At 47.2% G+C, this 20,515-nt stretch overlaps 1 protein-coding gene across 1 annotated transcript; it reads left to right on the top strand.

The window, feature by feature from the left end:
* Positions 1-1,208: 1,208 nt before the first annotated feature.
* KATNB1 (katanin regulatory subunit B1) lies at positions 1,209-19,659 on the top strand. The gene is made up of 20 exons (XM_082489571.1): positions 1,209-1,270; positions 1,694-1,834; positions 4,412-4,542; positions 6,671-6,788; positions 8,581-8,681; positions 9,217-9,258; positions 9,990-10,073; positions 11,043-11,158; positions 11,707-11,778; positions 12,039-12,189; positions 12,629-12,816; positions 12,928-13,061; positions 13,888-13,938; positions 14,102-14,178; positions 14,840-14,959; positions 15,964-16,113; positions 16,451-16,527; positions 16,942-17,016; positions 17,738-17,854; positions 18,494-19,659. The coding sequence occupies exons 2-20, from the start codon at positions 1,795-1,797 to the stop codon at positions 18,624-18,626; spliced, it is 1,977 nt and encodes a 658-aa protein (XP_082345697.1). The 5' UTR covers positions 1,209-1,270; positions 1,694-1,794; the 3' UTR covers positions 18,627-19,659.
* Positions 19,660-20,515: the final 856 nt, after the last annotated feature.

Here is a 20,515-nt window from a genome sequence, read left to right on the forward strand (position 1 = left end):
TATGTCCTGTGGGAGACGGCTACAATGTTTGACACCCACCACAGCAAATCTCCGGGTCTGCCTGGGCCTCCCAGCTCCCAGTTTGGAGCTCTGAGATGTTTCATGACAGCACGTCATGTTCCAAGCCATTGGACAACACTGTTTCTGACAGCTCCGCATCCCTCTACCAAGACTTGGCTAAAGTGGCAACCTAGCACAGACAGAAACAGGCCAGGAAAGGAGCAAGCTCAGAAACAGCTCCCTCTTTGAGACAGAGAGGTATTCCCGTAACAACACACTACTGAAAAGGAACATCAGGAATTTTAGGAACTAGCCACTCTGATTTCCGAATAACAAGGACTGTGAATGGGAACCAGGGAAAAAAAAAAAAACACCTTAAGGTCTCTTCTGAACAGAAAAAAAAAAAAGGAGCAAGTCAGCCTGCTTATGAACTCATCAGTTTTAGTTCAATACCAGAAAAGACAACAGAACAAATTAATTTTAAAATCCTTTTACAGGCAACAGGGAGATAGCTGCTGCCAAAAAAAAAAAAATTAGCTGAAACATATTATCAAGGACTAGCATCAAATTAATTTGATTTCCCCTTTTGATGGAGCAATTGGCTTCAGAGACAGGGAGGGAAGCGTAGAAGTGGCAGGACTCCATCTCAGTCAGGCTGAGAGCGCCCAGCACGGCTCCCCCGGGGGGGAAAAATCACCCAAAGGCAGCAGGAGTCACATGAGCTGGTGCCAGCGCTGCCTGGCAAAAAGACACAGAAAGGGGGACCCCAAGATCCCCGCTCCCGCCACTGACATCCAGAGAGGGGAATCCTCTCCGGGGGACACACCGGCACAACCGCCTCAGCCGCCGGCGGGCCCTGAGGCTGAAGGCCGGGGAAGAGCCTCTCAGCAGCCCCCCAAGAAGCTCCAGGCTGAGGGGCCGCTGCAGCCTCCCCGCCGGCCGTGACACGGCCGCGCCCGGCCCCGCTCCCCGACACCGCCCCTCAGGGCGGCCCTGCTCCGCCCCACAGCGCTGCAAAATGGCGGCCCTGCGCGCTTCCCTCCTTATTGGCCGCGCTTGAAAGGCTCCGCCAAGAAGCTGCGTTGCGAGTGGTCGGTTGCTCTGCGGTCGCTAAGGCGACCGCCCCTTCCTCAGTTCCTATTGGCCGAGCAGCGTACGCAAACCGGGCAAACCTCCTGGCTGGGCTCGGCGGACCTCAGCGGTTCCGGGGATTGGCCGCGGGCGGCGGCTCTGATTGGTGGAAGCCGGGTGGAGGCGGGGCGCGGCCGAGGTTCGTTGTGAGGGGCCGGTTGTCAGGCGGTGGTGGCGGCGTCGCTGGGGGTGGGGAGGGTTCGGTACTGCTGGAGCCGCCGCCAGTAGAGCCGGGGCGGCCGGGTGGGCCCCGCTGAGTACCGTCGCCACCACCACCGTTCAAGCGCGCCTCCGCGCGCCGCCCGCTGCTCCTCATCGCCCGGTGAGGCTGCGGCGGCCCGAGGAGCGCTTCTCCACCCCTTCCCACCCTCCCTCCCCCGCACCGCCCGCTGGCCTGTCGCTACCTTGATGGTCGTGAGCGGTGAGGCCTTGCCCCGGGCCGGGCCCCCGCCCTACGCCCCCTGCCCGCCGCCGCCTCGGCGCGGCCTTCCCTCGCCCCGACCCAGCGCGGCGGGGGCCTCGCCGTAACCCCGGCCGGTGTTTGTTTTTTTTTTGCCTCCAGGGCGGCCGGGGAAGCTCGGGTGGATGCCCCGGCAGCGGTAGGACACGGAGAGGGCCTCGCTGGGAGGAGGAGGGCGCTTCTGCCCTGCCCGTGGGAGAGAGATGGCCGTGGCCGTCACCACTAAGACGGCGTGGAAGCTGCGTGAGTGTCGCCGGGCTGCAGAGGAGGTCCCCCAGCGGGTAAAGGGGGTGGAAGAGGCGGTTTGTGCGAGGAACCAGCTAATCCCTGCCTTGGGTGTGGGTGTCCCGGCCCTTTCCCAAGCTGCTGACAGGAATTTTTAACTCGTAGAAATCCTTTTTGAAAACATAGCTGCGTAGTGTGTTAGTGTAGGGGCTTGTCACTGCTATTTTCAAAGGGTCACAGCCTGTATTTTTTTCTGATTAGTTGCTGTAATGCCATCTGAAATTTGTAGCTAACTCCACGTGACTCTAACGTAGCACAGGAACAACCAAAGGGAGTGATGGAAACCCTGCTCCAGAGCCCAGGCTGTAGCGGGGAGTTCCCTCAGTGCTGGTTAGCCCCTTTGGGGTTGCCCTTCATCACTGCTCGCTTGTTACAGAAGGTCCCCTGAGCCCTGCTGCAGGAGGGGTGAGGTCATCTTTGCAGGGGCTGTAGGTCTCACGCTCTTGAAATTGCTTTGTAAGAATCTGCTGCTTTTACATCCGTTATATTTCCTCAGAAGGAGCAGTGAACAGTTGCTGATTATCAATTTTTAGCTTCTTTGCTGGTCACTGTTATTCATAGGGGCTGTTGGGGAATGCGTAGAAGCAATGGGAAGTGATCGGTTGTTCAGAAGAGCAAGACCAGTGACTTGGTCTAGAAATTGCCTAGCAGAAGTACAGTATCCCTGACTGGTAATGCCTTAAGGGAGCTGAGATAATCAACTTAATTTCATATCTTTTTGAGCAGAAAGCCAGTTTGCTATGTTGTCTTGCCATCCCTGAAACTCCAGTTACAGGAAAAGCTGGAGGTCGATCAATCTCCATTCCCTTGTAAGTGGGCAGAATTTTTTGATCTTCATTTTTGCTAGGCTCTGCCCCGTCTTAGCATCCTCTTCAGAGCAAGAAGTGTTCTGAATGTCAGAAACGTTTTGGCAATGCTAATTAGAAGCTTAGTATTACTGAGCTGGTGAGTGATATCTGGTGATGACTACTTCATTAAAGAAAATGTTTGTGGGTTTAAGGAAATTGGCACTTCATCGAGGGAGCAAATGAAGCTATCTGGCCAAGGCTGGCATCAGGTTATAACCTGGCTTTTCTGGACAGAGGGTTGAATGCTTCAGCAGTGACTTTTAAACTCAAAATGTGTTATTAAGAACGAAATCAGGAGGAGGGGACAAATTGGAGCTGCTGACGTGCTCATTTCAAAAGCAATGCTCAGCATCTATCCTTTCAATTTCAACTAGTGAGTTGGTCTATTAATTCTAATTGTACTACTTGTTACCTTCAAGTCTGTGTGTACATAGATACTTTACTTTAGCATTGTCATATGGGAGATTGGTCTTTCAACACAATACAAGCATATTTTCAGACTTGCCTTTCTTATGTAATTTACAATCCAGTTACTTGGTAATTTGAAAGGTGTTTCTCCAGCTAAAGTGAAAGTTGCACAGTTTTGGTTTCAAAAGAGCACTCTGGGAGCTTGAGATCAAAGTACCTGTAATTATTATTGGAGCTGTCTGACATCCTTTTGGATTAGTGTTGCCTATAAAATGATCAAATTGTTCCTCCCACCAAAACAATCCCAACGAAAGCTGAATTGATTGCTACATAGCCTTTTTACAAACAAGTTTCATAACTATTAGGCATGCGAATCCTGTGAGCTTCCAAAGGAGAGAACTGTAAAAGGAAGAAATTGGTAAATACATCTGCCAAAAGCCCCTGCCAAAAATTTGAGTGGATTTAAAAATCCACTGTGAAAATAAGAAGCCTAAGCAAAGTTGCTTGTTTGGGTTCTCTTTTGCCCCAAACGTGTTTCTTTATGATGAGTATTCCTTGGAGTGATGTTGTTTCGAAGCCCCCAGTTTTTTAACAGTCTTTTAGTATCACTTGCATTTGTTCTTTCTTACTCTTTTGGGTATATATTCATCCTGCCTTTGTCACAGTTTCACACTGTGAGTTGCTAAGTTTCACCTGTGTTACATAGTGGGAAAGTAGCAAAGCCTCTGCCAAAGCTCAGAGCAGGGAGCTCCACCTATCCCCACTGCCGAGTCTGACTTTTTTTGCTGTGTAAGGTAACAAACTGTACTGCTGGCTAATCTGCCAGCTCCTCTCAGGTTGGACAGTCTGCTGCTGCTTTCTAGAACAGGATTACTGGGCCTTTTGCTAGATGCTGCTGCGTATTGCAGCTTCTGAGACGGCTTGGCTTACTGAGACCCACGTGGGTACCGAAGGTAAAGCAGCTTCTGTGAGCAGGTTGCCACAGTTGAGCAAATCTTTAAAAGCTACCGAACTGCTGCCAGCGAGAGAAGGTGCTTTTTGTAAGCCACATCAGCACTGGAGTTGTGACGCTTGATCAGCAAATGTCTTAAGTATATCAGGCAGAGCCAAGAAGGACTGTTTCAAGCAAGATAATAGTGTGACTTCTTATCTGAACTGTGGGCTGCTGCAGCTTGTCCAGTGGAAACTGGAAAGTTTTTTAGGACGATTTTTTTTAGTCCATTTCAGGGTGAAAATTGTTATAGCAGTCTGTAATAACTCTTTGCTTTGTTTTGTGCAGAAGAGATCACAGCTCACAGCACCAATGTGTCCTCACTAGTCCTGGGGAAAAGTTCGGGCCGGCTGCTGGCAACTGGAGGAGATGACTGTCGAGTCAACGTATGGTCAGTTAACAAGCCCAACTGCATCATGGTAAGAACAGCCCTGGTTTCAACTTTTGGGGGACGGGAATATTAATTCTGAGGTATGGGGGGGTGGGGAATGAGCGAAAAAAATGTTGAGTTGTAGCCTGTGGGACTCGTGAATAGAGTTTACCAACACAAAGCTGGGTGACTGGATTCTAGCTAAAGATAGGGACAGAATTCAGTAACTGGTGAGACCACTGCTCTGGAGAGAATCTGGGCTGGCTGGCTGCCTCATCTGTGCCAGTGCTTGCTCAGATAATGAATATTGTGCCTTCCATTACCAGGCTACAGATAATTAAATGCGGAGTTTTGTATGAGATCAGCTAGTTTTATAGTGCAAGCTACAGGGGCCAGTTTTATACTCAGGAGTTTCCCCTCATCACAGGAAACATGCCCAGCAGGATGCATTCCCACCTGTCCCACAGAGACTAACTGTCAGCACGAAGTTTGTCAGAATAGTTTGCTAACTTGCCTATAGGCTGGGGAAGAGTAATGCGGGATGCAGCATGTTAGAAAGAGTAGGCTTACCCCAGTAGTGAGTACTAAGTGCACCATAAATGTATTTAACAGATGTCTATCCTGCATTGCTTTTGGTTTGAGTGGATGTTGTGGAAAACCATCTTTAGCAAGTGTCCCTTGTTAATTGAACAAGTGACAACACAATAATGTTGTGTTATGGAAGGCATTTCTCTAGCCAGTGTGAACCTTGTGAGGAAGAAATCGGGAAAGCAGGGTCAGAAAGGCTAAAAGGAGAATGTGTCTACTTTATTTTTCTATTCGTTTACTGAGGTCAAATCTAAGGAGATTGAAATAGGTGCAAAAGGAGTTGCTCACCTTTGGCAGTGCTGTGCTTCTTGCATAGCGTAGTTAAGCTTTGTCTTTCCAGTCCCTTGGTGGTGGCATGACAGTTGTTGAAACTGGAGTATTGCCTTCTGTGAGAATGAAGGTTGAACCACTAAATGTCTCCATACCCTTTCTGTGGGAGCAGAGAGCTGTAGCTCTCCTGCTGTGCCTGGGAGTGACAGATGTTAGAAGCTGGTGTTTCTGAGAAGCAGGGAGTGACTGGAGCTGCTGAGGACTTGTGCCAGTCTTGTATATCAAAAGAATCTTGATTTTGGGGGGTTGTGCTGTATATTCATCTTTAGTGGTTTTTTTACATTCTTAGGATTCCAGACGTGTATGTGTTGGGGAAGAGGGAGAAGAGGAACTTTTCAAGTAGCATTGTGACTTGCTTCAAGCGTGAGCTCTCTTTCTCTCCAACCAGTGACAGCTCCAGCTGTAGAGTATGTAGAGGATTTTAGTTGCACGTGAAATCCTAAGAAAGCCCCATCAGGAGAGGCAGCTTTCAGATGGCGTTCCCAGCCTCTGGATGCGTGTGGGAGGCACAGAGCTAGCTTAGCTATTTAAAAAGACCTGTTTGAGGATGGAGTAAAGCGTAGAATATTGCTTAATTGACAAGCCAAAAGTCTGCAATGGTAGTATTTGTTTTCTGGAGCTAGTTTTAAATATTATTGTGTGTTAGTTAAATACTGGCCTTGTCAAAATATGTATGTAATTTGTAAACTTTTAGATGCTCAAGGATGAAAGGAACTGCATGCATGTGAATTAACTTCAGGCATAAGGTAGTAATACTTCAGTAATAGCACCATGTTATCGCTGTGACACCCATTGCTGGCAGCAACGTATGGCTCCTTGCTTATGTGAAGGTTTCGAAGTAGCCCTGGTTTTGCTCTTGCTTTGATTTTGTAACTGGTTCATGACACTTACGTGACCCATTTAGAGCAAACACAGTGCCATTGTGCTTGCACAGCGTAATTTTTATAATGTAAGCGTGTGTCAGCCTTGTCTGGGCGTCCCCACCTAGTGTTTAACTGCCCATGTCTCTGTTGATGCATCCTTTAAAAATTAGTCAGCATGCCCCAGAAAGTGGGATAACGTGGAAGATATGTGCACGGTGCTGTATGCAGCTCTTTAGAGTGCTCTACCATACTGGTAGCTGATGAGGAAAAAGGACCAGTGGCACAACCAGGTGGTCCCAACTCATGGCTAAATACTTTAGTTACCAATTGAGTATGAGCATTGTGGACAGGGCTGTGTCAGTAGCTGTTGATTGTGACTCCTGGTTTTCTTTGCAGAGCTTGACAGGCCATACAACGCCCATTGAGAGCCTACAGATCAATACAAATGAGGAACTCATTGTTGCAGGGTCCCAGTCAGGGTCCATTCGAGTTTGGGACCTGGAAGCTGCCAAAAGTATGTTTCCTTGAGTTTTCACTTCTGATAATGCATGCTTTTTGGAATATCCTTATGCTTAATATCTATGCTGACCCAGAAGGTTCCTGACTTGAGAAGGAACAGGAGCTTGGTATTGCTTTCATCTTAATTTCCAGCCCTCTTAGAGGGCTTTTGTGCACTTCCTACTGAGACTGTAGAGCTGTGTGTGCGTGCTCGAGCAGGAATTTCTACGTGTATTGTGGAGACTGATCTGAGGAACTAGCTTCTAGGGGTTTGACCCGAGTGTGTTGAAATCTATATTCCATGCGTGTATAGAGTAACTAGGCATATGGAATTTGCATTCAGAGTCTCAGCTTAAAATTGTCAACCTTAATAGAAGAATCCGCAATCAGATTGGAAGTTTTAAGTATATTAGATTCTGCACAAGTCCAGGAATTCCCCACTTGCTGATGTCTTGTTCCCGTTCTTAGGTTCTAATTTTTATTTTGTTCCTCAAGTGATTTTTCTCCTCTTCTGCTCTTGCATGACCATATAAATAGACAAAGACCTAACTTTTACTAAATCGTAAAAACTATGAACTCATCGAGCTCTGATCCTTTAAAGGTCAACTGTTGAGTCATGTTTTATTTATTGCATTTTTCTCAAACCCTAGAACAAGTTTGCAAAGGTGTCATGAATCATTTGAGTGCATTCCAGCAGGAATACTGCAAAATGACTGAGTATTTTGTATAGGTTGTTACTTCTTCATGGGAAGAATGTGTATTGAAAGTACTTACATTGGCTGAGCTAAGAAGGCAAACAGCAGGTGGCATAAATAACAAGTGATTTGTATTATTCAGACAGTTCAGTTATAAAATAGTTTGGCTCTACCAGTGGAGAGTATTTATTTATTGCCTGAATTTATTAGGAGACCTCTGAGCCAGTGTCTGTGCAAATGACCACTCCAGGTCTGGTTTAAGAGCTAATTTCTGCCAGGGGAATCATCAGACTGCCCCAGATGACAGATGATGGAGAGAGATTACCCCTGTTATTATCTGAGCAATTTTTCTTCCTCGAAGTTGAGTTCTGTGTTCGTCTTTGCTTTCAGAGATACGGTGTACCAGTTCTACTGGTCCTTTCTGGTTTCCAGAATTACAAGGGGTGTTGCTTGCTGATGACTTGCTGAAACACTGTGATCATTTCTTTGTCTCATGCGTCCTGAGTGTCCCTTCCTGGTCTTTGGGATGCTTCTTGCAAGGGGCGACTGAAGGAGTCCAGGGTGAATATTGGAACATTAAGAAGTGGAAGTCAGGCTTGTGCCTGGATGGGGGTGCAGAGTCCCAGGAAAGGGTCTATCTAATAGCTGCAAGGTGAACAATACAGGCAAGCAAATGTCCTTTCACTTCCTGGCTAAAACTGTGGGTCATCATCCCTGTCCCTCTGTCCGTTCCCCCCCACCCCATTTTGTTCCCTTTGCAACATGTGGAAAGAGACACTGCCGGACAGCTGCCTCAGTGTGTCTTTTTTAGTTTTATTTTCAGATTGGAGACCTTTGAGTTTTATTCATGGTTTCCACGCTTGAGGACAGGACTTCCATTAGGATCATTGAACGTGGGCCCTCTATTGCTTTTTCTTTGCATTGCAAGGGTAAAATCAGAAATATTTCCGTGAAATAATGTATACAGCTGAATAAGCAGTACGTAGCGTGTCTAATGTACATTGAGTTAGTGTGTGTTTAATTGTAAGGATAGCATGGCTAAACTTCTGCATACTCTTTGGGGGAAATGAACTACTAAATACTTGTTCCCTGTTCTGCCTCTCATTTTTCCAGTTCTTCGTACCTTACTCGGTCACAAAGCGAATATCTGCAGCCTTGATTTCCATCCTTTTGGAAGCTTTGTAGCATCTGGCTCTTTGGACACAAACATTAAGGTAAAGCTCAGCTTCCCCTCGAGATTACCCAATTTTACTTGCAGTTTCTTTGTTATGAAGAGTGCCAGAATGTGTTTTGTGCCAAACTGTTGGTAGAATGCTGTACATCATCATTCCCATGTGTGTGGGCAGGTGTATTTGCGAGTGCTTGTGAAATTGGTGCATATGTTTTCAGTGGTAGCTCATAAATGTGACTCCTCTGTTGTGGAATGTGGCTCTGAGTTAGGTGCTAGCCGAGACCCAGTGTCAGCAAGCGCAGATGTCCTGATTTCTGTGGATTGCATCTGCTTCCTCAGGCTGGTGTTTGGCTGTAGGAACTGAGCTTCTGTAGTAAGAAATACCTTACAAAAGTGATTCTTACTTGGGATTAGGTTAGGAAATACCCTTGAAGCAAATGGGGTTTAACAGCCCCCTCTGTTTTCATTCTGTATTCTTTATCAGCTTGGTGACAGGGAGAGCTCTTATTCTGATGGGTGTCTCGGGCTCCTTTCGTACTGCTCTAGGCATATCTCATGTTTGCTTTTTTTCCTTGTAGCTCTGGGATGTAAGAAGAAAAGGCTGTGTCTTCAGGTACAAGGTAAAACGCTTCATTAGTTTTCAGGCAAAGAGGGGAGAAAGATTTCTGTCGAGGACTTGTAGGCAAACTTAAAAGTGATTATGTGCAATTAACTTCCTAGTTTTTCAGTATAAAAATAAGAACTGCACGGTTTGGGAAGTGGACTGGCAAACCTCTGCAGGCCTCTGAACTGTACGGGAATATGAAATGTGTATCATAGGAGTTAGTAGTACTGTAGTCGGGTTGTGGGGATGGAGAGCATCCATGAGTGTTTTTTGTACTGTGACTGATATTACCGTGCAGGTCCCCACTGCACTGAGATGGTTCTATTCTTGGGGTCTTTTTCTACCCAAAGAACTTGCTGTATATTAAATTAATTTAGAAGCCAGCTTAATGGCACAGCACTCCTATCTGACCACCTATAAATCTGTGTAATTTAAAATGGATTCTTATTAATTAAGCCAAATCTGTATTTGCCATGCTTAAACTGGTGCCAGAAATCTCTAGCTGAGAGAGATTACAAGCATTTAGTGTGGATGGATATAGCTCTTGAGTGCAGCGTTTGGTGTTCTGTGAGCTGTGGACTTTGGGGAAACAGTGACTTGATTTTATATTATTATATTCTATAGGATCAAAAGACAATTAGACAAAAAGACAATTTAGAATTCCCTCTAAAAAAAAAAAAAAAAAAAAAAAAAAAAAAAAACAAACCAAAAAACAAACAAACCTACTATTTGTTTTTCTCATTTCAGGGCCACACAGAAGCAGTTCGATGTCTCCGCTTTAGTCCTGATGGGAAATGGTTAGCCTCTGCTGCTGATGATCACACTGTAAAGGTAATTTATTGTGACACCCTCCTTATGTGCTTGTGGCACATAGGAATGCTGGGATTGTCTCCTTACCAGGCATTACCAGCACTCATTTATAAACACCTTTAGTTCATTAGGCAGCTGGCTGAGCCCTGTGGCTTTGCAGGAACCAGTCTGTTTATGAGGATCATGTCCAGTTGTCCACAACATCCAGAAAAGAGCTGCGTGTGTTGAAATGCACTTGTCCAACATACACGTTGGCACTACGCATGTGAACGTTCAAGTTTTGATGGTGATAAAGTTGTAATACCTGAACAGTGGCCTTGGTTGTCTCAGTAAATGTTACAGAATGAGTTGTCCTCATTGCTTTACCATACCAATTTCCGGCTCTGCTCACTTAATTCAGTAGGAGTGCGTTACACACTCTGCACATGAGGATGACTCTGAAAATTGCTGTCAGGACTGAGCAGAGCAAGAGAAGGAATTCAGAAAAGTGTCGACTTCACTTGCTTCAGATGTGGTATGGAGGAATGTGGTTGAAGGACTGCTTTTCTTCAGCTTCACATGAAATAAACTGATCAGTCATTTCACTCTGGATTTTTCAGTGGAGACTAGAGTGCAGGAAGAATGAATTGCGAAGGAATTCGGAGCTTTTGGATTTTTGTTTGTTTTGCTTTTGAGATACAGTCTGTGAGGACAGGTGGAACTACTGTATTTTATCCTAGTCTCCTAGGTTTATATATAAAACCAGAAACTTCTAGGGGATTAAATGGAAAATTTAAAAGAGAATGCCAAAAAAAAAAAAGGAAAAAAACGCAGCCTTAAATGACTGGGATGATACTCCTTCCCTGATCATTGCTTGCTTTGACAAACTTGAGTCTGTTCTTGGAGCTGGAGAAGCATTACAAGGCTGCCAGTACAGGAAAATCTGAAGTGTATTGGAATTCTATAACATTAAATCTTTTCAAGAGTCTGTCTGTTCTTTTCTTCTTCCAGCTGTGGGATCTGGCTGCTGGGAAGATAATGTTTGAGTTTACAGGACATACCGGCCCGGTAAATGTTGTTGAATTCCATCCCAATGAATACCTTTTGGCTTCTGGCAGCTTTGACAGGTACATAACGGGAAGGAGAAAGAATGGAATTGTATGTGCTGGTTCCCTTTCCCAATGCCCTTCTTTTTAGGGACATAGAAAATAAGAATGTTGCACAACTCACTCAAACCTGCTGCTGCAAGAGCCTGACATCTAGCCAGGAGCACCTCACATCTGTGATGCGCAGAACATGGATATCTTGACTTCTCATCCAAAATTGATGGCACCTTCTGCCACACTAGAAAACAAGGCAATAACCTCAAGCATCTTGCTAATCCAGCTGACATCATATCTGGACAGCAAGCGGTCCTGCTCAGCTAGCAGAGTGTCCTCTTAGCTCTGGGTCAGCTCTAAATACCTGTCTGTGTCTAGAGCCTCTATGGTCCTGAGATCCTAAGATCCCGAGGATCCTTTATGGATCTTAGCTAGACTAGCCTTCTGTATAGGTTCATCATATGTGTATAACAACAGAAGTCATTCTAGCTGTTAGGGTATTATTTCAATACTAGATCCTACAACATATTTCTAGAGGGATGAGTGGTGATTTTTTTGTGTTGTTGTGTGTGCAGGACTGTTCGGTTCTGGGACTTGGAGAAGTTTCAGGTTGTGAGCTGTATTGAAGAAGAGGCTACTCCTGTCAGGTATATTAAATTCCTACTGCAGTGTATACTAGGCAGAGACTAAAGTGGGAATGAAGGGAGGATTTCCTGAGAGAGAGGCTTTTCTGGGGAGAAGTTTGGGCTGCTGGAGATGTTGCGCAGGTGAACACCAGATCGGTAGGTTCATGGTTAGAAACGGGGCTAGAGGTGTTCACTGAAGTCCGGGATACAGCCCTGGGGCCCTTGTGGGACTGAGCAATGCTGGAAAGCTGTGCCTAATTCTCCACCTGCCTTCCTCCCAGGTGTGTGCTCTTCAACCCAGATGGCTGCTGCTTGTATAGTGGCTTCCAGGATTCACTGCGTGTGTACGGCTGGGAGCCCGAGCGCTGTTTTGATGTAGTCTTGGTGAACTGGGGAAAAGTAGCTGACTTATCTATCTGCAATAACCAGCTGGTAAGCCATTGCTCCTGAGGAGTAATAGGGGAGGCAGCTGCAAAACACGAGATAAAATCCTCCTGCCTCCTTGCAAGCCTTCTGACCTTTAAACTTATGTCATGCTATAAGTGGCCAGGGCTTGCAGTGTGCCCAGCAATTAGACACAGAGCTTGTGTACTTTTGCTTTCAGCAACCTCATGCTCCACTTCATCTTTCTTTGGCTTCTGGATGAAAGAACTGGGTCTTGGTTTGACTGGTATTTAAAAACTATGCTTGGCAAAAGTTTTATCATAGCCTTTCATAAAACACTGACAGCTTCAAATTGAAAAAGCCAAAGGACTGAACTGAGAAATTCTCAAGCACTATTGCTCAGGGTCATTCTGTCATGCCTGCTCTCAAAAAGGCTCTCGAGTAACCCTGCTCCCTGCTGAATTACCTTGATCTTTTGCCTCTGCAGATAGGAGTTTCCTTTGCGCAAAGCACAGTCTCCTCCTTCGTTGTGGATCTCAGCAGAGTCACAAAGTCGGGTTCCATTCCTCATGGACTGATGAGGGACGACGAGCCTCTTGTGCCACCTACCCCCACAGGGTCCTCCCTTCGCCGCATCTACGACAGGCCCTCAACTAGCTGCAGCAAGCCACAAAGGTAAGGGAATCTGCTAGCATGTTGAATTTCAAGATTTTAAGGAGCTTAGTGCTCTCACTTTCTCTGATAGAGCCCATATGACTCGCTCTGACAGCATCTAATTTTCCACAGCAGAGTGAAGCACAACTCAGAGAGCGAGAGGCGCAGTCCCAGCAGTGAGGATGACCGGGATGAGAAGGAATCAAAGGCCGAGATTCAGAACCCAGAGGATTACAAAGAGATCTTCCAGCCCAAGAATGCTATCTGTCAGTACCAGGGTTTATTGTACTTTTGAGTGGTATTTTGATTAGACCTGTAGGTGCTAAACTGTTTTAGTAGAAGTGAGCTTTGGCTTATTATAATAGAGGCTTTGCCTGCAACTGGGAGAGTTTTGAAAATTTTTATTTAGTATTCTGTGCTTGGACACTGAACCACAAATCATGTTGGTGAACTGCTGGAAGGTGACACCTTTACTAGGGTGCAGTGATGTCTGATCAAAGCCTGACTCAGAATCCAGAGCTCCATTGTAAGCACACTGCTTTCCTGTCCTGATGAGGAACGACTGCTATGTTACAGGATCTTTATTAGCTTAGAATTTTGATATGTGTAAAATCAGCAGCCTTCATTAAAGGAGGAAAGGCAAAATGTTTTGTTAAAGCAGAGATTGTTGTTTAAGAGGTATAGTGCGATGCCTGTATCTCATTTTTACGTGAATGAGAAAAATGAAATACCCTTTCTAAGGAATTAATAGCCATTATTTTGATTTACTTATGTAAGTCAATTTAATGGGAGGTGATTTTTTTTCTAATATACCTTGTTGTGACAGTGTCTTTTGTTGTACTTCACACCTCTACAGCACCAATGAACTACATGGGTCAGTTTTGTTCTTCCCATCCATGAAGACCAAAAGCTTTTGACTAAACTGAACAATAGCATCAAGGTCCGAAGGAGATAACTCTGCTTGCTGTATCACTGATTGTCCTAATCTGTGGAGTTGTGGGAGATCTCCCAGCTCCAAGGTTGACTTATCACTAATCTGTAGCCTTGAACGCTCCTTCGTTTATTTATTTGTTTTTCCCTCTCTTTCTGTAGGTCGAACTCCTCCTCGAAACAACGAGCCCTTTCCTGCCCCTCCGGAGGATGGTGAGTATGAAAACCACCCTTTGGTGGGAATGGGGTTAATGGCCCTCAAAAGAGGGAGAGATGCATGTTTGCAGAAACGATTACTTGTAGTCTAGCGGTACAGAACCTTTTCAACTTCTCTAAGGATCAATCAAGGCTTTCCCACTTCTTTCCATCTTGGCAGAGCCCGTAACTGCAAAGGAAGCAGTGAAGCCCAGCCAAGCTGTGGATGTCCACTCCCCGTTGCCAAAGCAAGAACTTGTACGTACTCTATGATGTTAATAGCTGTTCATGCTCTCACTCTGAAAGGTATGTGAGTGCTGGAGATTAGAATTAACATTTCTAATCAAGCCGATTCCCTTACTGAAGAGCAGTAAAAGTGCAGCTTCAGTCTTTGTCCTGCCATGTGTCTTGCCTGAGCAGTAGAATCGAAGGCCAAGCGTCCAACAGGCAATGGCTCTATTGCTTTTGTTTGCTGCTTGTGCTTGCGTTTCTCCTTGCATCTCAAAGTTGGGGTGCTCTGAAAAGAACTAAGTGCCGGATTTCTGCAAGTGCTTGAACTGAGGCTGTTTTGTAGCCAAGATCACAAGCAGCCGATGGGCCGGGATACATTATACCGGCTTCTTTAGAATTCTCTCTTCGCCTTCAGGCTGGCCATGGCCCATTTCCCTAATTTTAGGTGCCAATAACAATGACAGCACTTGGCACTTCTGCTGGGGCATCTCCATGTTCTTTGCAAACCATAATTGCATCTTGGTGTGTACCTGAGGGATAATTTATTGCCTTTTAAACTATGCTAGCAAATTGGAGGCTGCTTCTGCATTAGGACCCTGCTGTGAGGGGAAAGCGGGTCAGGAAAGAAGGACATCAAACTAGGGCCAGATTGTTGCTGCTAAAGCTTTTATCCGAATTTCTCCTGCAGCCTGATCCTGTTCAGAGGCCACCGATTGCCTCCTCAACTCCTTTGCCCAGAACAGAGCCATCGGTGATTCCTGCAGCCAGGAATGAGCCCATTGGCCTGAAGGTTTCTGACTTTCTACCAGTAAGTGTCTCTGGACAAAAGTTCCCAGACGGTGTCTGTGTTGGGTGGCATCAGACGGTGATTTCTCTGAGGTGCAGAAGAGTGTCTTAGGCACTTTCTACAGCTTGTAGTCCTCAGTACTGAGTGAGAACATGCTACCTCCTGCTCTCCCTCTGTTTATTTGGTGCTGCCCCTGCCAGCTTACTCTTCTGCCTCCCAAGCGCTTTGATGTGCGGTTCCTGGGGAATTAGCACCTCCAGGTTGCCAAAGCCAGCCCCCCTTGCAATTGACAGCAGGCTGATGCGAACCCAGCAACGTTGATCCGTGCTCACGAAGAATGTGTTATCAAAGCAGAGAGCGAGGCATGAGACAAAGACGCTGAACAATTCTACACTCTATGCAGCGATTCATCTAGAAAATTGGTGTCTGCTGTTACACGTACATAACTATTTCAAGGGTCTTTCCCTCTTGCATCTCAGAGGTCTCTTGGCCTCACTCAGGAGGGTATTCCCTGTCGCAAAAAAGGGAGAAGGACCAGAGCATCCTCATGATCCCAAACTCTAAACGTGAGCAGAGGAAGAGAGATTCCAGTGTGGTGTGAGTGGGAATCAAATTGAGGGTCTAATAAATTGTGCAAGATTTATGCTTTGTAATAAAATTTGTTGATTTCAGATGAGCATTTCACATAAAAAACAGGGTTTGCATGAAAAAAAATTCTTCATCAAAACATACTGGTTTTGAAAGCTTACTTTTAAGTAACATTTTTTTCAATTTTGAGAGTTTTTTCCAAAGCTTCAGACGTGTTTGCGATTGATACAGTAGAAGAGGCAAAAGAGAAGTAGCTGAAATTGGAACAAATTGAGTGTTTTCATTTCAAAATGTTTATGAAAACAATCTGCGAGGAAGTCGGTGTTTCCTGTCCCTTTGTACACCAAAATTAGCTCTCACCTAGGCCAGAGAAAGCTCCTACAATTCTGTGCCAACCTGCTCTGGTATTGCTGCTCCATTGGTGTCTGTACTTTCAGGCTGTGAAAAACCAAAGCCAGACTGAGCTCGTGGACGAGGAAGCCATGTCCCAGATCAGGAAAGGCCACGAGACCATGTGTGTGGTACTCACCAGCCGCCACAAGAATCTGGACACTGTGCGGGCTGTATGGAGCACCGGTGACATCAAGGCAAGGATGTGGAGATACCTGAGGGTCATGAGGGGAGCAGCTGAGCAGCTTTTTTTGGCTTGTGTGGGGCCGATTCTGCCTCTCACACAAAACGCAGGATCTCACAGCTGTTGTCCATGGGGGCGCACCGCAGAGTGCTGCTGTGTCCTGCTTGCGCTTGACTTGTCATGAAGAAACGTGGAGAAAACTTTCTTATGCGAGAGTTATCTTTGCTTCCCTAGCCAACTCCACATTTCCTCTACCTTGTTTCTGACAAGTGGCACTTGATATTAATTGCATTAGTCTAACCAGTTTGAGCTTTGCAATAGACGATGACTTCTTCTCCCTTCTCTCTCAGAACTCTGTGGACTCTGCAGTGGCGATCAACGATCTGTCTGTTGTTGTGGACCTCTTGAATATTGTCAACCAAAAAGCGTGAGTCCTGTGTGGGGGCAGCCGCTGGGATACCTGAAAGCCGTCTGGCTGGGTGTTGGGAGCGCTGCGATGTACCTGTCTCATGTCCTGTAGGCCACGGCAGCGTGAAATGCACGTGTTTGTGGTCAGATCTTCAGGTCTGCGGTGCCAGTAACTGCTGGAGTCATGTGGGGCCTTTTCTGTCGGCAAATGATGTCTTGCAAAGAAAATCAAAGTCTTGGGGCTTCATAAAGTGATTCTGCTGAGTCAATAAGTCAGAACCTGCCACTTACTATCACAAGGGGGAGTCAGTGAACTTGCGCCATAGACTTGAGTGCTGCTGCCTGGACTTCTTAGCCAGAAAGCATTGTTTGTGTTGACTCAGCCTTGTAAAGCCTGGGTCTCTGGTCTCAGAATGTCTCCTTTTCTTTTCAGGTCTCTCTGGAAGCTGGATTTGTGTACTATAGTCCTGCCACAAATAGAGAAACTGCTCCAAAGTAAATATGAAAGGTGAGGCCCCGAGAACATGGTGTGCTTGGTGGACAAGGTGTGAATATTCATAGGAGAGCTCCACTGGGTATTTTGTAGATGAAAGAAAATCCTAAAAAAAATCACAGTAGATGCAGTATAATGCCAATATGACATCTGGAAAAGAGCCAGTGGAGTTGCCAAGTGTGTAGGGGAAAAGATATGGAAAGTATGCTGGGGCAAGAAGAGCAGGATCTTGAGATTCAGCGTAGGTGTGTTGGATTGAAGGCAGCTCTGGCAGCCAGGATGGGTCAAATTGATGTAGAACAAGTGGGCTCTGTGTGCTGATGGGAACTAAACTGTTGACTTGGGATGGGGGGAATGAAGTCCTGCAACAGCCTGGGGGTCACTTGAAAGATTGCTTTGAACCTGATCGTCAGTTGGCAAAAAAAATGCAGACTCTCTCTTAAGAAGGAGTTTCTGCCCTTCCTTCCTAGTGGGAAAGAGGCTTCATCTGAGTCCCCTCAGCAGGACATCTCTGATCTTGAGCAGAAAGGTCCTACTTAGCAGGGTGTACACCAGGACCTTTTGAAAGGGCTCACTTTGTCAGTCTTGTCTCGTGTTGGTACTTGGCTGTTGCTCTCCTTACCAGGTTACAGGTGAGGGGGACGTTTGAGTAGGTGGCTGGATGCGAGTGAGGGCTGTGCGCTGGGAGGACGGGAATGAAACTCAAGCGGGACCTGATTCTCTGTTTGTCTTTCAGTTATGTGCAGACTGGCTGCACCTCCCTGAAACTCATTCTCCAGAGATTCCTGCCACTGATCACAGACATCCTCGCTGCACCGCCTTCTGTTGGAGTGGACATCACCAGGGAGGAAAGGTGAGGCACTTAATCACCTCCGCTTGCTCCCTTTTTGAACCGGCCTTTCTTTTTGGGTGAGCTTTGCTCCTCACCATTGAGACGTTGGTACTAGACTGGGCATGCCTTCCCTTTTGTCTGCACACACCGAGCCTTCCTGCTGTGAGAAAAAGACCAAGGGCTGCTTTTCCCCTCTGTCACTGTGTATTGAGTCATAACTAAACGAAGTGTGAGCATGGCAGGAGTACAACCACCCTGGGGCTTCACCCTCTACTTCACAAGGTACATGAGTTGTCAGGCGGGCCCTGGATTTCCAGTTAATTCCCAGGATACCTCTGCTCTGAGAATTGGCCTTCCAAAAACCAGCACCTCCTTCCTCCCTGGACTTTATTGCAAAGGGGAGAAGAGGAATGAAAGAGCCATTATGTGGATGCCATTCTCCTGTGTCATCGGGACATGAGCTGAATACATGGCATTTCTGCAGAGCCATGCTCACATTTCACCCTCTTCCAGGCCATTTGCAGGGCTTGTGTTTTCTCTCCTGCTTGAGTTGCGTCTTTGGCACTACAGGAACAAGCACATCTCTTCAGCAGCTGAGGATTCATGCTGTGTCTGCTGTCTGGTTGTTTTTTGTTTGGTTTTTTTTTTTTTTTTTTGCAGGCTCCATAAATGCAAGCTGTGCTACAAGCAGCTGAAAAACATCAGCAACATTGTCAAGAACAAGTCTGGGCTCAGCGGCCGCCATGGTAGTGCCTTTCGGGAACTGCATCTCCTCATGGCTGTTCTGGAGTGATAGCCGCCGCCTCCTCACATGCAAACGCAGGTGGCCAAGCTCCCCTCTGCTCTTGGGCTGGCTGGATTTCACCTCTCTCCGTGTGTCCGTCTTCCCCTCCCACAGCACGGTAGGGAACTGCAATCTCCCGGTGCCTTATGGGCTGGATGGAGGATGCGAGTGGTGCGATGCCTGCGCTGGGTGAGGGGACCTGGCTGGCGGAGGGCCCCACAAAGCCCCTGCAGGGAAGCAGCTTCGTTTCATCTCTCCATCTCAGCATCAAGCTCTCAGCTGCTCTGTCTCTGTGTGCTGGCCTTTCCCTGATGGGAGGGCTCCGAGCCTGCCGTTGCCCCTTCCTTACACCCGTGTGTGCTGTCGGTTCTCGTTGCTCGGCTCTGTGGGCTGGGGCCGGCTGGCCCCGCTCTCTTTGTGCAGCATCCCCCCCGACCCCACAAGAGCCTGCTGTGGGGTAGAGTGCCCGTTCCCTGTGGAAGGGACTTCAACTGCCATGTGGGACCAGCCCCTTTGGCTTGCTTCATCAAATGTGTGCTGGGACACTGTGTCACCCTGCCTGGGGTAGTCCCAAGGACCTGTACAGAGAGGAGGCTGTCTCTTGGCTTCTCAAAAATCCCTGCTGGCACCCTGGGCCACAGAAGATTAATATCTTCAGACTGTTGCTGGGAACTGAGGTCTACCTGGCTCTGTTAAATATGTGACTGAAACGGGACTTGGCCTATGTGTTTGCCTTTGTGGGTAAGGAATTGGGAGGGTGGAGGAGAGGGACATGGTCTAATGTCTTTCTACATCCGCTGGACTGTTCTTAGAGGGTTGGGTCCCGTCCCGTCGTCTTCCCCCCTCCCCCCCCCCCCCCCCCCCCCCGAATAAATGTCTGTCAGAACCTTTCTGTCCCTCTTTCTTCTTTCCAGTGGGGAAAGAGGTTCCTGTTGGTGCTTCCCCTGTTCCTCCCAGCCTGTCTCCCACTTTATACACTGGAGCCTGTTCTCCAGGAAACTGTAACTTATAATGAATTTTATTAAAAGATTTGTAACTTTTTTTTTTTTTAAAAAAGTTGTGTTAAATGCCTGATTATCTCGAAGTACTGTTCACCTTGGCACAGCTCCTGGCTGGGAGCGTCCGGGGAAAGCAGGTCCGTGTTACCTGCATGTCCCAGGGGGAAGCCGGCCATTCCTGCTGGGAGGCTGCGGTGAGTAAGTGGATGCGGTGAGCAAGATGGAGAGACAGTGAGCAAGTTGGAGAGACAGTGCTCGCCAGGTGGCTTGTTGAAAACCCTGGGGGAGGTTTCGCTCTGCTGGGTAGTTCCCAGCCCAAAGAGCAACGTCATCGTTTGTGGCTTGTCCTTCCCCCTTGCCCTATGTGCATCTCTACCCACCTCATCTCCAGCAGGTCTCACTGCAGTGGCTGTGCTTCGTCTACGTGGTTCTCTGTGAGCTCCTGAGACAGGCTCTGGTGGGGGGGGATGGAGGAGACTGTTTTGGCTGTGTAGAGTGGGGCCAGCAGACAAACATGGTCAAGTTTTAGGAACAAAGGGCTGTGGCCTGCTCTGCTCTGTGGCTCTGGAGGAGATGGCTTATGCAGCAAGAGGCCCTGGCAATGTCCCATGGCAGGACAGCATCAGCAGGGCTGAAGATGCCACCTGCTTCGAGCACCAGGGAACTCGGGGCACTGCAGCCCTTGCTGCCTCACCCGGGGACCTTCTGGCCACAATTCGGAGCCTGGGCCTGACCGAGGTATGAAAAGGCTCCACCAGCTTCCTGCCCTTGTAAAAAGTCCTTCCCCAGCTCTCCTGTAGGCCCTCTTTAGTTACTGGAAGACCTTATAGGTCTCCCCAGAGCCTTCTCTTCTCCAGGCTGAACATGCCCAACTCTCTCAGCCTGTCCTCCCAGCAGAGG

Source organism: Vanellus vanellus, assembly GCF_965231255.1.
Source record: "Vanellus vanellus genome assembly, chromosome: 12".
In the NCBI taxonomy this organism is placed as follows: domain Eukaryota; kingdom Metazoa; phylum Chordata; class Aves; order Charadriiformes; family Charadriidae; genus Vanellus; species Vanellus vanellus.

Coding starts and splice junctions, on each gene's coding strand:
- KATNB1 (XM_082489571.1), top strand. CDS start 1,795: ATGGCCGTGGCCGTCACCACTAAGACGGCGTGGAAGCTGC. Junction 4,543..6,670: donor ACAAGCCCAACTGCATCATG/GTAAGAACAGCC, acceptor TTTTCTTTGCAG/AGCTTGACAGGCCATACAAC. Junction 12,817..12,927: donor AGCTGCAGCAAGCCACAAAG/GTAAGGGAATCT, acceptor AATTTTCCACAG/CAGAGTGAAGCACAACTCAG.